This window comes from Struthio camelus, chromosome 9 (assembly GCF_040807025.1).
Source record: "Struthio camelus isolate bStrCam1 chromosome 9, bStrCam1.hap1, whole genome shotgun sequence".
Lineage (NCBI taxonomy): Eukaryota > Metazoa > Chordata > Aves > Struthioniformes > Struthionidae > Struthio > Struthio camelus.
The window spans coordinates 6,613,902-6,630,185 of record NC_090950.1 but is presented as its reverse complement, the minus strand read 5'-3'; the positions used below and the strand labels follow the sequence as shown (position 1 = coordinate 6,630,185).

Here is a 16,284-nt window from a genome sequence, read left to right as displayed (position 1 = left end):
TCCAAAATCAACGCTTGACCGTTCCGGGGTGTCGGATCGAGCACCCATCGCTGCCGAGCGCTCGACTGCTCTGGAGCTGGCAGGAGGGAGCCCAGTTTTGCTTGGCTTAGTGCCTGCAGGTTTCCTGACCACCACCCAGCTGGAACAGGCCCTTGCAATAGGGCTTGAATCTAAGCGGTGTTTTCAAAGCTGTGACTCAAACCACATGGGTGTCTTTCAAACACCAAATGGGGAGCACATTTAAAGTTGTTCTGAGTGGACGGATGTGTGGTTTGCAGTGGAAAAAAAGTGTCCTAAAATGTTATACGGGTCTCTGTTCCTTCCTCCCGTTCTTTTGGAAAGCGCTTGAACTGCTGGCTGCTCTCTTGTCTCCTCCTTCGCTGTCAGCTGCTGTTATCTGTTCTACCGCGTTTGCGAGAAAGGTGTGTTACGTCCTGTGCACGCATGTACGCACGTCACGGCTTCACACTCCCCGGCTGGCGTCCCAGGCTGACCTTTCCCAGCGTGCTGCCAGACTGCGTCACCCGGGATTTTGACGTGTCCAGAATCCTCCAAATTTTAAGAAATAAACAGGGAAAAAAAGAGAGGTGTGGCTTTTCACGTGTGCCTAGTCACAGCTACGTTATTCTTTTAACTCAGTGTTAGGTAGTACTGGGTGTTTTAAGGTTTGTGTGTAACTGATATAACACATTTTAATTCCTGCTAAAAGGTGGAAGTAATAGTTTCTGACTCTACGGGCTTTTATATCACAAACACCAGACCTAAGTAATCTCAGACTCATTTATGCTCCGAAATCTGGGACTATCTGTTTCTGCCCTCTGGCAGTATTGTTGTAACTGCTGGGATTAGAGGTGACTCAGTTTTTCCATTTTGACCCACTCCTCCCCAAGAAGTTTCTGCATGCCCCTGGCCAGTGACTGAGACTGGAAGGGCAGCATGCAAGGCCGCAGCCCGGAGCGCCGGGTGAGTGTTACCAGCCAGAAGAGGGCTCCTTTTTCCAGGGGCTGCTGGTGCTCAGACCCCGTGTCTTTGTTTCGGAGGGAGCTGGACTGGGTGTCACGGTAGATCAAAAGCTCTAAGCATGCGGTAGGAGCTCAGCAGCCGGAGTGAAAGAATTGGTAGACTTAAATTCCTGCGGGAGCGGTGCTTCCGGCGGCACGGATAACAGGCAGCTGGTGCTAACAGGTACCTTGCGCCTTGCCTCGGCGGGACAGCTAGGCGGGAGCGGACAAGCAGAGCAGTCGCAGCTCGGGGCGAGCCGGGCCGCCAGGCCGGAGGCAGCCTGTCCGCCCGGGTCGCCGCAGGGGAGAGCTCTCCTAGCGCCCGCCGCACACGCTCTGCCCTGGGACCAAGTGCCGTCTCATGCCCCAGGGCTGCTAAGCCCGAGTCTTCATAGACTCCAGAATTTGCTTTCAAACACCCTTATTGCCCAGAGGGTGCAATTAGCTGCATTTAAACAGTATCCTAGAAGAAAGGCCCTTCTTACCACCCCGTTTCCTTAAGCGGAGCTGGGAGATGCAGATCAATTATTAATGATTTCTTGGTGCTGGTGTGACATACTAGACTGCACTCTGTATATACCTGAAATTAGGAGAAGCAACTGAGTTTCTGGAGCATGTATGCACAGGCTGGCATTCACAGAGCATCTTTTTGTATAAACACTTTCAAAAATACTGCCAACGTGTAGAAGGGTGTAGCCTCCCCACAGCTCTCATTCCTTTACAGGAAGGGGTAGGTAGATTGAAACAGTTCCAATTTTACCTGCTGAAACCCATTCTTTTGTATTTAGAAACCTATGTTTTAGAATTGCAACCAGCTGAAAGAGTCTGTGAGAGCTTAATTTTTCGGTCTGAAGAAAAGCATGTAAACTCATCTGTAGTATGAGAGTGTGCTCTTCTGCTCCAACTCCTGAAACAGTCTAAGAGGTATTTCTAGCAATTAGCTCTCGGCAACCTCTCAGCACCAGGGCCGGGGGATCAGTGTATCTGCAGGCTTGGCCGCTGGTGCCGTTGGACCCGGGGAAGAATCCCTGAGTGAAGGAGCTGGAAGGTAAGCAGAGCTGGCGTAATGGTTGTTTGTGGCGTTTCAAAACATCCTACCTTTTAATACAGAAAAGTCCCAAGAGCAGAGTCCATCAGGCAAAACAAACACAGTTACCAAAGCAAGTATTGACTTGCTATGTAGACATCCTCCCTTTACTGGAAAAGAAAACAGTTTAAGTCTGTGTTTACATACTTTGAGTACTTGAGGACTGGCTTTTCTATTCAGTTCCCTGGTTTTTGGTGTTTTGTGTGGCAACCGTTATTTAAACATAGGGGACAGAAGAGACTTGTTTATTTGTTTATTTTTAGGTATTTTCTTTTTGTATGACTTTTAAAGGGCTGGAGTTTATTGTGTGTGAAATGCAGGAAGAGTCTAAATGAACACCAGATGAGAGGAAATAGACTGAGGAAAATTAGGGCTATTTGCTACCAAGGGAAGTAATCTTTGTACATATATTAAATTCCAGTCTTTAACTGAGAGTGCATATTGCTACGCAGGAAATGTGTAGAATAGAAATGGAAGTAGGTGGAGTCTTCCCAAGTCGGGGCTTTAAAAGTGGTAAGTAGATTGTGTGTACTGTCAGTAAATAAGCTGTAAGACATGAGGCAACTTAATACTGTTGGCTAGAGAGAGCGTTCTTAAGTTAAATGTTCCCACAAGAATGGAAAGTTACTTTGTGGCTCTGTGTAGAAGGGTCAATCAGAAGTTCGTACATCTGCTCTCTGCAGGTAACAGTTAGTATGACTTTCTAATTACAGTATAAATTCCTTTTTTCTGCCACATTCTCAGCTCATCCATTACAGAAGCCTAACTCACCTTTACTTATTATTTACCAGTAACTCATTGCTGAAACTGCTTCTTTAGGAGACAATGTCCGTTTTCAATGGAGACAGTAGTTGTCTAATAATCCCCTTAATTGTCTTTGTAAGGTGAGTGTTTAAATCATTACGGTATGGCAAGCGCCTGCTCTATTTCTTCCTTTGTCCTTGCAAACGAACAACAGGGTCGGTGCACAATTTCGTTAGACAGGTGGGAGGCAGACTCACGGGTTCTTTTAGTGATAAGCTATTTACAGTGAGAGCAGATATGAATTGATGAAAGGACACTCAAAAACTATTTGAGACATGCATAATACATGGACTAGGCTTACAAAGATGCCTTAAATCAGCCACAAATTCCATGTCAGTACTTCTTTTAAACAAAAGAGAGTTTTTTTGAGTCCAGGACAGTCGGTCAGCAAGGACATAGAAAGATGAATTTCTTTTTCTTTTTTTTTTTTTTTTTAGCAGTGGAGAAATTGTAGCCTTAGGACATGTTGCTTTGACAGATTGGGGTTATATGGTTGAAGGTGGCCTAGGCAGCTTCCTTTCCCTTCTCCCTCCTGGAAAGCAAGATGAAGCACATGTGATTGGAAGTGGCTATCATTATTTTGATGTTTATCTGCTGGAAGGCCACCAAAGTAGTCAAGAAGGACCTGTTACAGACTTTACTTTTCCTTTTCCTTTTCCTTTGAGGGATACTTGAAAGTTCAGAGAAGAACCTGTAGAAATACAAAAATAGCACCTTTTTAGCTGTGTGGGAGGGAAGCAGTTAATCACAGCAATGAATAGGGGCACACTTGCACAGTCAAGTAAGCGGTTCTTAGCAGATCTTAGAGACCAGCAGTGGGAAGAAGGGTGGATGAAATAGGAATGTAGGAGAGAATAAATGGAAATGAACTGAAGAGAGAAAATAGCATCGTATTTAGAATCTGTCACTTTATCAGAATTATGTTGACTGGTAATTAGCAAAAGAGAAGGGAATTTGTCTTTTACATGAAGAAGGGTTTTGTTTCCCCTTCATTAGTTGAGGAACCTCCGGACAAGGATTAGAGCAGAGTATTACTAAAGGGGGGGGCTTCAGACACTCACTTATATCTGCAGGAAAGAATTATTTTTAACCCAGATCTGCTCAGTGATAGCATTTGTAGTATGGCCCTGCAGAAAATTGTACTGGCAAGACTAAGGATGCATCATGCTGGTATGTGAGAATGGGATTGAGAGGTCCAGGGTGGGAATTCTGTAGGCCGATATTGCCCCGACACCTCTGTATCATGCGAATGTGCCTTAAGTTAATTGTTGTCATCTGACCTCAATCCATGTTATAATAGGGGCTTTGCCTAATCCCTGGAGGAGATAGTTCCTGTTCCAAAAGATGTGATGTTTGGAATTGCCAGAATAGACGAGGGAAGCATTGTCATCCCTTCACAGACGGGAAATAGAGGCGCAGAGAGATTTGTCCGGGACTCACAGGGTGACTTTGACAGAAATAGTACTTACAACTCAAGTCTCCTGGATTCATTTGTGTACTACAACCACAAGACTGCCCTTCATTTGTAATATTGGATTTTTTTTTCTCCCTGAATCTTCAATTCTAAACCAGGGCTGTTTATCAAAAACGTGATTTCATTTTGCTCTGTTTAATAAATATGCTAGTGATTCTTTCCTCAGACAAAATTGTGCCGCTTGCATACGCAGCAGAGTATGCTTTGGGGAGCTTCTGGTGGATTTTCACCTTGGGACTGCCAGGGAGATAGCGCAAGGAAAGGCAGAGATGCGATTTTGGCTTCTGTTTTAACTTATCCTCCCAGGAGTCACAGGCCCCCTGAAGGATATGTGTGGAAGGGGAGCCTGCAAGAGTAGTAACGTTGTTCTGCCCAGCTTCACGTGGGGAGAAAAAGAAAATAAATAATTTACTAAATAAAGCATCCATTTTCTTGCTTGAGCTTATTAACTCCAGGAAGGCCAGTGAGACTTGGCATTGCATGACCAAACTGGGGTTGTTTGGGTTTTTTATGAGGCAGCATTGAGTGGAACCAGCTGGGTTAGGAGAAGACCACACTTCTGAAACGAGCCTTTAGGAATACTTGAGTTAAGTAGCTGTCTGGGGCACCACGCTGAAAGGAAGGGCACTCACAGCTGCATGTATTTAATGGGTTTATTTTATCTCTGATGACAAAAGAGAACTTACTAGTCATGTGGTTCCTCATAAATTTCAAGCTACTGCTGACAAGTGGCACTGCCTGTGTTCTCAGCCATGCTGACGCAAAGTTCCCCCAACTTTCTGGCTCGCTATGTTAAGAATGATGCTGCTGATGGACGATGCTTTAGGTAGATAGCTAACTCTTATTTTAAATTAAATGTAATCCCAAGGGTTTTGAGAATGGAAACTTTTCAGTTACCGTGCTCCAAGCTAGGTATCTGAAGGAGTATCTTAGCTGAATACATCCATGGTGCTTATCTAATATCAAAGTGGCTTATCGCTCTGGTTCCTGAGGCTCCAGGCTACCTAATGATGCGCTGTTTACTTTCCCATGAGCTAAGTGGTTCTCCACCTCTGAAAGCAATATCCTTCTGGAGAGCTAAATACAGTTTGGCAGCATAAATCTCGGAACGTCAGTGGTGCCTCTCAACTCGGCAGTTTAAGCTATTCGTTTGTAACTCAGTTCCTTTCTGTGCGTTTTTTAATTTATGCGCTTTTAGGGCAGCTTCCCAAAGTACCTCAAGGTGCCTGGTTTTGCTGCCAGTATTCTAGTTTCCAAAGGCACATCTTGTTTCCATGTTAGGATGCCAGTTCCCCTCTTTCGTGCACTTTTCTATGAGACAGAACTGGAAAGTGGCACATCAAATTCAGTATAATTTTTAAAAATGTAATCTATTTTACTGGGCTTTCCACTCACTGAGATGAATCTTAGAGAGAAATCACTCATGGTAAAATATTTGCTGGTGCATCACCTCTACTAAAATAATAGGTTTTATAGTCCAGGTGTGAAGAAAGAGATTCTTGGTCCTTAACCTTTTTTCAATCCATGTCCTGTTGAAGCTGTCTCTGTTTCATGAACCCTGGAAGCTTCATACTCTATTTATTAATTAGATTTACTAATAGACTCCTAAAGTGCAGAGAGAGAAAAAAGATGGCCTGGACTTAGGCTTACTGCAGTGAGGTTAATATCAGCTGTGCCACAGACATCCCTTTGATTTTATGCACCTCATTTAATATTTCTGGTACCCCTGTCTGTAAAATGCAGATACTAATTCTTCTTTCTTTCCCTGTCCGTACCTGTGTAGACTGCAGGTTTGGACAGGAATCAGCTCCTCCTGTCTTTGGATGCCTGGCAAATGAGTCCCTGATTTTAGGTGAAACTTCTAGGTGCTTCTCTAAGCCATATAAATATGTGGCTTCAACGTGCTTCAGGAAAACACATAACCTTTGGATTACATTGATGTAAATAAAATGTCCACTACAGTTCACAAGTCCAAAAATACTGGTAGTGGTTACCATCAGTGTCTGTCACTTGAACATCTGGCATTTATCATTGCTTTCCTGTTCCTTCCACTGTCATATTTTATCTCCATCTGTTAGAGGTTTCTTAGCACTGTTTATATAAATCATAGCTGCATCTCAGGCTGGGTAGTTGAATCATTATTACAGGCTGCAATGTAAATGAAGGAAAAAGAGGTAAACTTCAGGGAGGTGTTTCTCACTCTGCTCCCCTCCTTCCTCCCATCTCCCTGTATACAGACGATACACTAGACAGTATTACTAGACAAGCAGTCACTAGTGTGACACTCCTGGTATGGAGAGATTGAAAAGCTCCCCGCAATGGCAAATGTTTTTACCAGGCCTAGATACAAAAGCAGGAAGCAGGAGGGGAGTCAGAGCCTCAAGTGACACCTGTTGCCAGCGATGGAGAGACCAAAACTTACTGCTTTGGAACAACCCTTCAGCAAATTAATAGTGGATTGGGAACGCAGACATTCCTGGGCAATCAGAGTTCCTGGGCAATACCTGTAATGAATTTTCTTTACATTCAGTTTCTCTGGTCTTGTTGCAGAGATTTAGGTGGCCACTAGGAAAAATAATATTGAAGGCGTTAGGAAAATGTGGGTGCATTAATTTTAGCTAAAGCAGTTTTTTTTCTCTCTAAAAGGTGTGCAGAACCCTCATAATGGCCATCACATTTAGCTCTCTCAAGTCTCCCTGGCAGTGCAACAAGCCATAGCAGCACGGCAAAGGTGCGTTTTTGGTGGGGAAATGATTCCACTGTCACCCCCTAGACCATGGAGCTCAAAGAGCCTATGTTTGTTACCCTGTCAAAACTAGGTGCTCCTGCTGGTGCGCAAGCTCATGCAGTCCCATGAGCTCGGAGCACATGGGGATTTAATTCCCCGCCTACTTCAGCAACTAGAGAAGATACTTCCTTGTTCTAGAAATACTCTGAGACACCACAGGCCTAAGCTATTGGAAGGCAGTGAAAGAAAAAGGCCCATTAATTGTCTGGAGAGAGCTGTTAGAGGCTGCCACTCTCGTCAGTCCCAGAATTTTATCCCAGGCTCATTGTGGGCCAAAGCTGGAGGGTCTCTTTGTACAAGACAGCTATCATATTTTCAGTTCAAGGGTCTGTTTGTATTGTAGTGGACTTCATTATACTTGGAGCAGCAAGAATGTCGTATGTCACTACGTATGTTGCTCCTGATAGTCTTCTTTTTTTACCCTTTTTAGTCTCATATATCAAAAGTTTTTCTTAAGTTCATTTGAAATGATAATGCATCAGCTGAAATAAGAACAAACTCTTGGTACTCATTGTCATCTCGTGCCTTCTCTTTCTACAGAGCATATTGTATTCCTGATTTCCCTTTGGTTTTCTCTTATGCTATGTTGTTATTCTGCTGATGTCCTGCAACTCGGTGCAGGCTCCCAGATTTCAGCTCTGCAGCCAGATCAACCAAGCTGTAAGTGGCCTGGTCAACAAGTGCCTGAAGTGAAAGTGATAGGGCCAGGTCAGCAGTGGAGCCATCATTGGCCAGTCCTGCAGAGCAAGTCTAGGCTCACTCAGAAGGTGCATGGTAGTGTGAAAGGCCAGGCAGTCCCTAAAGCCAAAGCTGCTCTGTGAAACGGGTAGATCAGTTGAATTTGGAGGATTTACTCTGACATTGCAGCCTGTTGCTAGAAAGTGATGTCCTAATGAAAGAGTTACTCCTTGGCATGACTAAAACGGTGGGCAATGAGAAAGAGGAACATGGGCCAAATGTTGCACAAACTACTTAGCATTAGCGACTCCAAGAAGAAAATAATCCGGGAGTACAGGGGAATGGATGCTGCGATGTTGACTTACTCTTGTCCTTTTGGTGTCTGCTGCAGATCTCACCTTGCCAAGCATCTTTCTTGTTGCTAGCAGATTATTTATTTTATTTTCTCTTCTTCTTGTAGAAAATTTTACTACATCACACTGCTGAGGGACCCCGTATCTCGTTACCTCAGCGAATGGCGTCACGTCCAACGAGGAGCTACGTGGAAGACATCCTTGCACATGTGTGATGGCAGGACACCAACTCCTGAAGAGCTGCCATCCTGCTATGAAGGCACGGACTGGTCAGGATGCACGCTGCAGGAGTTCATGGATTGCCCATATAATTTGGCCAACAACCGCCAAGTGAGGATGTTGGCTGACTTGAGCTTAGTGGGCTGCTACAACATGTCATTCATCCCAGAGAACAAGCGAGCACAGATCCTGCTAGAGAGCGCAAAAAAGAACCTCAAAGACATGGCCTTCTTTGGCCTGACAGAGTTCCAGAGAAAGACTCAGTACCTGTTTGAGAGAACTTTTAATCTGAAATTCATCAGGCCCTTTATGCAGTACAACAGCACACGGGCAGGTGGGGTGGAGGTAGATAATGACACCATACGGAGGATTGAGGAGCTCAATGACTTGGACATGCAGCTCTATGACTATGCAAAGGACCTCTTCCAGCAGCGCTACCAGTACAAACGGCAACTAGAGAGGATGGAGCAGAGGATAAAGAATCGGGAAGAGAGGCTTCTTCACCGGTCCAATGAAGCACTTCCCAAGGAAGAGACCGAAGAGCAAGGGCGCTTGCCCACTGAGGACTACATGAGCCATATTATAGAGAAGTGGTAGCCTAGGCAGACTTTTATATTAATGAGATTCTAGGGTTTCCATATAAAAGATCATGGAAGTAAAATTACAAAAACAACAAAAAATATTTTATTTAAAAGCAAGTCTGTAAAACAGAAGATAGATTGCTTCCTTCAGCATAGGGTCTTTTTACTGTTTCTTACAAGACCGATGAGATTCTTAAAAAAAATAAATAAATACATAAAAATAGAAAAGGGTCAACATTATAAGGCGGAGGTAAAAAATGCACAAATGCAGTTACTGTTACCCACTCTTAAGGCCAAATACAAAAGAACGTTTCTTATCCTCCTGACTCAGACGTAAAGGACAGAAGTAGGATTTTTTTTTTTTTAATCTGTTTATCCCCTGAGCATAATGATGTGAAGATGCATAATTAAAAAACAAGAAAAGGGAGGTTTTCTTCTGTGGATATTTTTGGAGGTGGGATGGAAATTGTATTGTTTGTAAGTAAATGGTAACAGTGACTAAGTTGAGGATGTGCTATCCTGTCAGGCTGTGATCTAAGCACAAGGGTTGCTGCTCAGTTTCCGCTGGCAGCCGCTGCCAGAAAATAGAGCATCATAAAAATAAAAGAAGAAGAAAAACATCAGAGGATGAGAAACATTAAAGCAAATTGGCTGTGGCCTGGGAGATGTACTTAGCACAGTGGTTTTGATACATTGCACTGGTATCACATATACATATGCAACTTCACTGTAAAAATAATAGGGAATTCATGCTCAAAGCTCCCCAGATTTGTTTCACAAGCGGGTCCCAAAACAAGTTAAAAGCCAAGCTAATTCCACATAGGCTCAGACACGCCATTCGTCACCCTGCACAGCTGCAGTTCATGCCTTCATCAGTATAATATGTTAACAGCACACGCAAACCCTGTCCTACATATTAAACAAGGGAGAGCCAGTTAAATAGCAATGCTGCCTCATAGATCTGCAGGGCCAGCTCCAGGAAGACCCTGCAAATACTCAGTCATTAATGGCAACATGATGAAGGGGTGATTTTGTTTTGTTTGTTGCTATGTAAAATACCTAACTGCAACAAACATATATATGCACCCATATCTGCGATAAGTTAGTTTTGCTTGTTTTTATCAAGAAACAATGCGTATCAGCCTAGTTCCAATGAAGTCAGTAGCAGTGATTTCAGTGGGAACAGGATGGGGCCCTGTTCTAGAGCTATAAAAATTTCTGACTATGGGTCTGAATAAATTATGAAACTGTGCACATTGTCTCCCAGCAGAATGCCTATTCTGCAGCTCTTACTTTAGATGAACAAGCTGTGTTTATAAAACTGGAAAGGGGAATCATGGAAAATGTTTTTTTAGTCTCAGACCACTTTCAAAGCAGAACTCTTTCTCTTTTAATGCTATTTTTTAGGGACTCATGTAAGTTTAATCCCCCCAATGTGGTGACAGTCTAACCAGGTTCTGCTTACTGACTTTTGAGTCATAGAACAACAATGACTTCTCTAATTCCTCTTCCCACTCACCAAATTAAAGTATGGCTTATTTTCTTGCTGTTGCAAGCACTTCTTTGTTCAGCTGGAAGCATGGAAATGAAGCAGTTTTTGCCTGCTTCATGTCTCACCCCATTACTACTTAGCCTCTAAGGCCTGAACCAGCTATTGTTTAGGGTAAAGTATGAATCAGATGGAATATGATTTGATTTTTCAAAGGCCATGTTAACTGTAGATCAAATACGGCATTGAAGGAGGAGAGGCAGAGAGATGATACATTCAGCTTCAGCAGTCATGTTTACAGAGCAGCTCTTTCTCATCACACAAGTCCACTGAAGTGCTGCTTGTTTTGTGTTTTAAATCTCTCTTCGCCTCTATACACTGTTTCCAGCAGTTTCAAATTGAGACCGAGTTTTGCAAAGGAGGTGGCTGCCCTCCGTGCAGGAGCTGCCTTGTTTCTCCTGTATGCACCCTGGGGGCTACACCTTGCCTCTGGAGATGTTCTCCAAAAGAGTGAAGATGACTAAAAAAATTCAGAACAGAACATACAAACAGCACATTGAGTTAAAATACAACCCTGTTACAGTCCTGAACCAAAGTCCACTGAAGTCAAAAGATGTATTTCCCATCGATTTCGATTGGCTTTTGATCAGGTCTGCAGCCTGGTGCTGGAGAGTGCCTAAGCACATGCACATCTTTAAGCACAGTAAGACGTTGTTACCCATGCATTAGGCTGTTACCAGGATTTGCTGGTGGTGTTGCTGTCCTTAAGGGTCTGTCAGTGCTTCTGGCAAAAACTGGCCCCTTTTCCAGAGGTGTATAACTTGGCCACGAGCATTTGCTCCTAGCTGAAAATGGGAAGCAAAATGAAGCAATTTTCAGATGTTGGCTTGGGGGCAGAGGGTATTACAAACCCATTTGGTCATCTCTGAATTCCAGGACTGGGAGGAGCCATGTTTGTTAGTTCCCATCGCTTTTATGTGTTGCTGTAACTAAAGAAAACATTTATATTTGAAAAATGCAATTTTACAGGCTGTTTACCCAGAAAACCAATACACGAGATATAAAAAGCAACTGTTTTATATGCACAGTTTCCAACTTTACCCAAAGGCTTTCACTGTGCGTTCTGTGTTATGGATCCATAATGCACAAATGGTTACTACAGCTAATCCCTGTTCAAAGTGCACATCGGAGCAGCTCCGGAAGAGGGCATGCTGCGAACGCTCAGGCAGTACTGCAGATGCTGGTACTGACTTCTGAGAACGATTCTGTCCTGAAGGCCAAATTCTGCTCTCGTCTACCAAAGGGTGACAATAAATAGGACTGTGTACAATCTCAAGACTGATGACATAATTTGGCCCTGTGTGCCTGAGTTGTTTCTGTGTTATGGGCTCTAAGTAACCAGCTGGATTTTAACGGATCTATCCGCAGGCTTCTCTAAATCAGAGGGACCCTCTGACCTTAGAAGCATGTCAGTAGAAGACCTTCTTCCAACATATTCTTTGTAATATATTACAGTAACAAGCAAATGAAATGAAACTACAGAGTCTTGTTAACAGTTTCACTTCAACCCATAAAAGGAGGTCTGACCTCAGCGCAGCACTGAGGCAGAAATTTCTATATTCAAATCCTGCTCCTGGCAAATTCCTCAGTTTCTCCACCTGTACATTGGGAATAACAAATTAACTCACTGTAGAGGTACTCCGAGGTATAGGAAGTACAGGTCACTTTGAATTCTAAGTATGAGTCTAAGTATGAATACAGAAAATGAAGAGAGGTGACCCAAAAGCCATCCCTCACCCTGGCTGCTGTGCCGGTGTGTTTAAGGCTGTAGGCCATGCTTTAATTTATTGTAAGTGCTGTGTGCCAGAGCACAGGTTGCAGGACATATTTGGCACTATTTTCTTCCTTTCGTGGGTTTAAGGGAACTTTTTTAACATAATGTGAATGTAGTTTATTGTGATTTTATATGTACTACAGTTTGAAGTGGTACCTTTTTTTTTTTTTAGGACTGATTATTTGATGCTACAATAACATGAAAAATGTATGTGTAGTTTTAAAATGAATGGAGAAAAATGGCTTTAAGGCACTCCAGTGAAAGTAGCGGCCAGATATTACGTTCTTGTTAAAAATATGCCCCTTTCTTCCAGTATGTTTTTCCTGAGACTTCCGGATACCCTGAGACCTTCTTCACTGCATGAAGTGGTACTTCACGGGGCCAGTTGCTGCTTCATGATCCAGGTCAGGATAGGTGAGTTATAGGTAGAGTGAAGGCAGGTACAAGACTGTGACTTCCCAGTGAAGCTGGTGAGACAGTTCCCCTTGAACTGAGATTTTACCAGGCCCTGTGACACTTTAGTGCTTGTCAGTCCCCACAGGCTTTCTGCCTTGGTTCTGGGGACATCCCCTGAGAAGTCTTTACAATAGCTGGGATCGTGCAAGGTACTTCTAAGGGTTTATAGTCAGTGACATTAGTGTGAGTGCACATTTTGGACAGCCAGTTGATGGGCCTTAGCCTGTGCTGCCATACACCGTGCTGACACTTGCACACCTGCAAAAGAGGGGTGATGCTCCGCATGGGGAATTCCCAGCCGGACTCCATACCTGCTTTGGGTAGGTGGAAAAGAGAACACGCTGCACAGCTCAGAAGAGCGAGGTCTTTTCGCTTTTGTCACCTGAACAGCGTTAACCTCACTGCTTGATGAGTGTTGTTACTGAAGAATATTTTGTTACTAGTTTGTCTTGTCTCAGCTGGCTCCATTGAAGGAGTCTGTCTCCTACGCAAAGGTTTGCCCTGCTGTCAGGTGCTGCCTTGTACCCTACCCTGGCCACAGAAAGCAGCGTAGACTGCTGTGGTTGCGGACCCGTGCTGTTGCTGGGTACAAAGTCGTTGAGGAAAAGTTCTCAGCAAAGGATCTGTGTGAATTTCTAGCTTGCTTGAATTTCTCCCCTTATGCCCAACATGTTGGAGTAAATGGGGAATACTTTAGGTTGATGTTTTTGCACCCCATAGTCCCTTGCTTGCCAAACTGGAACGGCAGCGGAAGCAGCGTCAAAAAGGCTCCAACAAGCTTTTCAATCTTCTCTCACAGGGATGTCCTGTAGGAGTGAGAAGGGCAGTTCAGTTCCTGAGAATACGCGCGAGACAGGAGGACCACCACAAGTGGCGGTAGGGACACATGCCAATTAGAAAATGCACTTGTGACCCTGAGCCCATCAGATCACTTCACAGAGACCCCTGAACAGCTAAAGTCGGTAATGATTTTAGGTCATTACAGAGCAGGGCCTGACCTAAATTTATATCCTGGGGTGAAAAGCTTATCTAGCCTCTTACTGATTTTTGAGCTACTCAGACCCCCTCCTATTCCGTAGAGCTTTCTGAATGTCACAGAAATGGGAAGCGCTACGGTAACGTGCAACACAGACTATGCCAAACGTTGTATTTCCGAGGCTATAGCTTGGAATGCAGCTCACATTCTCTGCTGGATTCAAGTCACAGTGCAGGCTGTGCTATCTTTTTGTTCTTGTTTTTGGTCATATTAGCATATCACGTTCCAGTGGCAGAAGTGAATGCAAGCCACACACTGCCTGATCAGCAGTAGAGCCAGGCCTTTAAAGCACAGATCAGTTAGCAGTAGTTCCAGGTAAATCAGCGAGCAGGGGAGTTTGCATCTGCACACACAATCAGAGTGATCGGTGGCTGCTTGTTTTGCCCCATCTACAGGAATTCTGCCAAGGTGAATGCAGTCCTGATAAGCACCTGGGTATTAATGCCTGTATTGTCCCAGCTGCAGGTGATGTTTTTCTCTGTAATGTTTAGCCATATAAGCTGGAAAAAAAAAAAGTAATTTGCAAATAAGTCTTTCTCTTCTCTCAAAGCCCCACAATTCCCCCTCCCCATTTTCCCCCAGGTGTCTATTCTGCAGACTGGATTGAGAGAGTTGTACTATAATGAATAATTTTATATTCAAATAGTTTACTGAGCATGATTTGTTTTGTACATATTGGAATATGATTTAACTTATTTTTATTGCCCCTTTTCATCTTAAGCTTTTTTTTTTTTTTGTTAAGAAAAGGTCAAAAATCCCCACCCTCTCTCAATGTGAAGTTCCTCTGTGCTTGTGTGTAGTCTGCCAGGCAAACATGCAACAGCCACAGGGTTTTTCAGCGGTCCTTACTGGTACCTGATTTTATTTTTCGTTGCCATTTGCTTTTGTCGGAGGCTTTGCTTATGTTGTCTCTTCTTTCCTCTCTGCCGCGCAGGAAAGGGCAAGGGCAACGCAGGCAGGACTTTCTTTTCCTCCCTCCCTCCTTCCTTGTGCGCTTTATATACCAAGGAACTCAGTTCTTCTCTTCTAGGAGTTGTGTGACTGAGGGCTAAAATAAATAAATAAATAAATAAATAAATAAATAAATAAATAAATAAAGATGTCCCCCCCTCACCCCCCTTTCATCCCTCCACACTGTAGATCAAACAGATTCAGCTTCTCTGAAAGTGATTGTGGCTGGAGTCGTGCCATTGGGCTGAATGTGTATGGTTTGCACTTTTTTTTTTTTTCCACGTCAGGAACTTACAAACAACAAAAAATAAAAGACAACTGTTAAACTTGAGCCAAGTAACACTTAAAGCTTTATATATTTATTTATAGCATCTTACAAAAAAGTGTTAAAAGTTTTTTTTTTCTTCCACAAGAAAAATTGGATTAAAAAATAATCATCTAATTGTTTTTGTCTAGATCAAGAATGAATGTTAGCAGATGAAATAAACCCTAAAACTGAGCATCTGTCATGCGTGTGTTGTCCTTGCATTGGCCTCTGGATGCTGTTTCAGTATGCTACGCCTTACATTTTGCGCTAGAGATAAAGCCGCTAATGGAGTTGATGGAGAGTATTTGTCTTCTAGTAAAAAAAAACAGGCTCCTAACAAATATATTCTAGCAGAAACTGCAGAGTCTGTTTATTCTTATTGCTACACTTGAGCCAACATTACCAGACCACGTTACCCGGCCCGCTCTGATCCGGTCCGGTCCGGTCCGGTCCGGTCCGGCCCGGCCGCAGCCGGCCGCGCGCGCGGCTCGCTGCCCCTCAGCGCCTAAAATGGCGGCGGCCGGAGCAGGGCGGCTTCGCCTCTCTGCGTTGGCGAAGGCAGCGCCGGCCCCGGTAAGGGCAGCTCGGGCTCCGCGCCGCCTGGCTGCCGCGGAGAAGGGGGGCGCTGTGGGGAAGGGGCCGGGTCGGGCCCCAGAGGAGCCGTGTGCCGGCGGGAAGGGCGGCCGGGCCGGGCGGCGCCTCTGCTGCTGCTGTCCTCTGCCTGGGACGTGACCCACCACGGCGGCTTCCTCAGGCGCTGGGACTTGGTGCGGGTCGTCGGGAGCAGGCTGGTGCCCCGCTGGAGGCTGCTGCCTCGCCTGTAAACCTTAATTCGGCTCTGCCTCTCAGTTAGTGCTAGACACCACCAAGAAGAGGAGGGAGGACAGCTAGCGAGCAGATGGAAGGAAGGCTTCGTGTCTGGCAGGAAGAACTGGTGTGGGAAGGGGAAAGGAGCAGATGGCTGCTGAAAGAGGGTTAGAAGAAGTGGGGAAATGAGTTGCTGAGAGCTTCCTGAGGGATTTTTCTGTTGGTGGATGCTTGGTCCCACTGATGATTGTTGAATATCCGTATGCTGGAGTCCAGACTGTTGGCAGATACCCGGCTCTGCTTATATTTGGTCGTTTTAACACTCTCCAGCACTGTCCCTGGAGGATGTCTTGCCTCAGGTTAATCGGGACGTGCTCTCCTTCACGTCCTGCTGTTACTCTAACAATAAGCAGCCCCTG

The 16,284-nt window shown here is 44.5% G+C and overlaps 1 protein-coding gene across 2 annotated transcripts in view; it reads left to right on the top strand.

Moving 5' to 3' along the window:
* Window positions 1–15,255, top strand: part of HS6ST1 (heparan sulfate 6-O-sulfotransferase 1) — a 204,900-nt gene extending 189,645 nt beyond the window's left edge. The window contains exons 2-3 of one of the 2 annotated variants that reach the window (XR_011142773.1): window positions 8,293–12,722; window positions 13,564–15,255. Coding sequence is in view for 1 of the 2 variants with exons in the window: in XM_009669672.2 (XP_009667967.1) it covers window positions 8,293–9,001 (709 nt within the window). In the remaining variant the exon portion in view is untranslated. Of the gene's footprint in view, window positions 1–8,292 lie in introns of both variants that reach the window. The other variant, XM_009669672.2, reaches the window with a different exon arrangement.
* The last annotated feature ends 1,029 nt before the right edge of the window (window positions 15,256–16,284 follow it).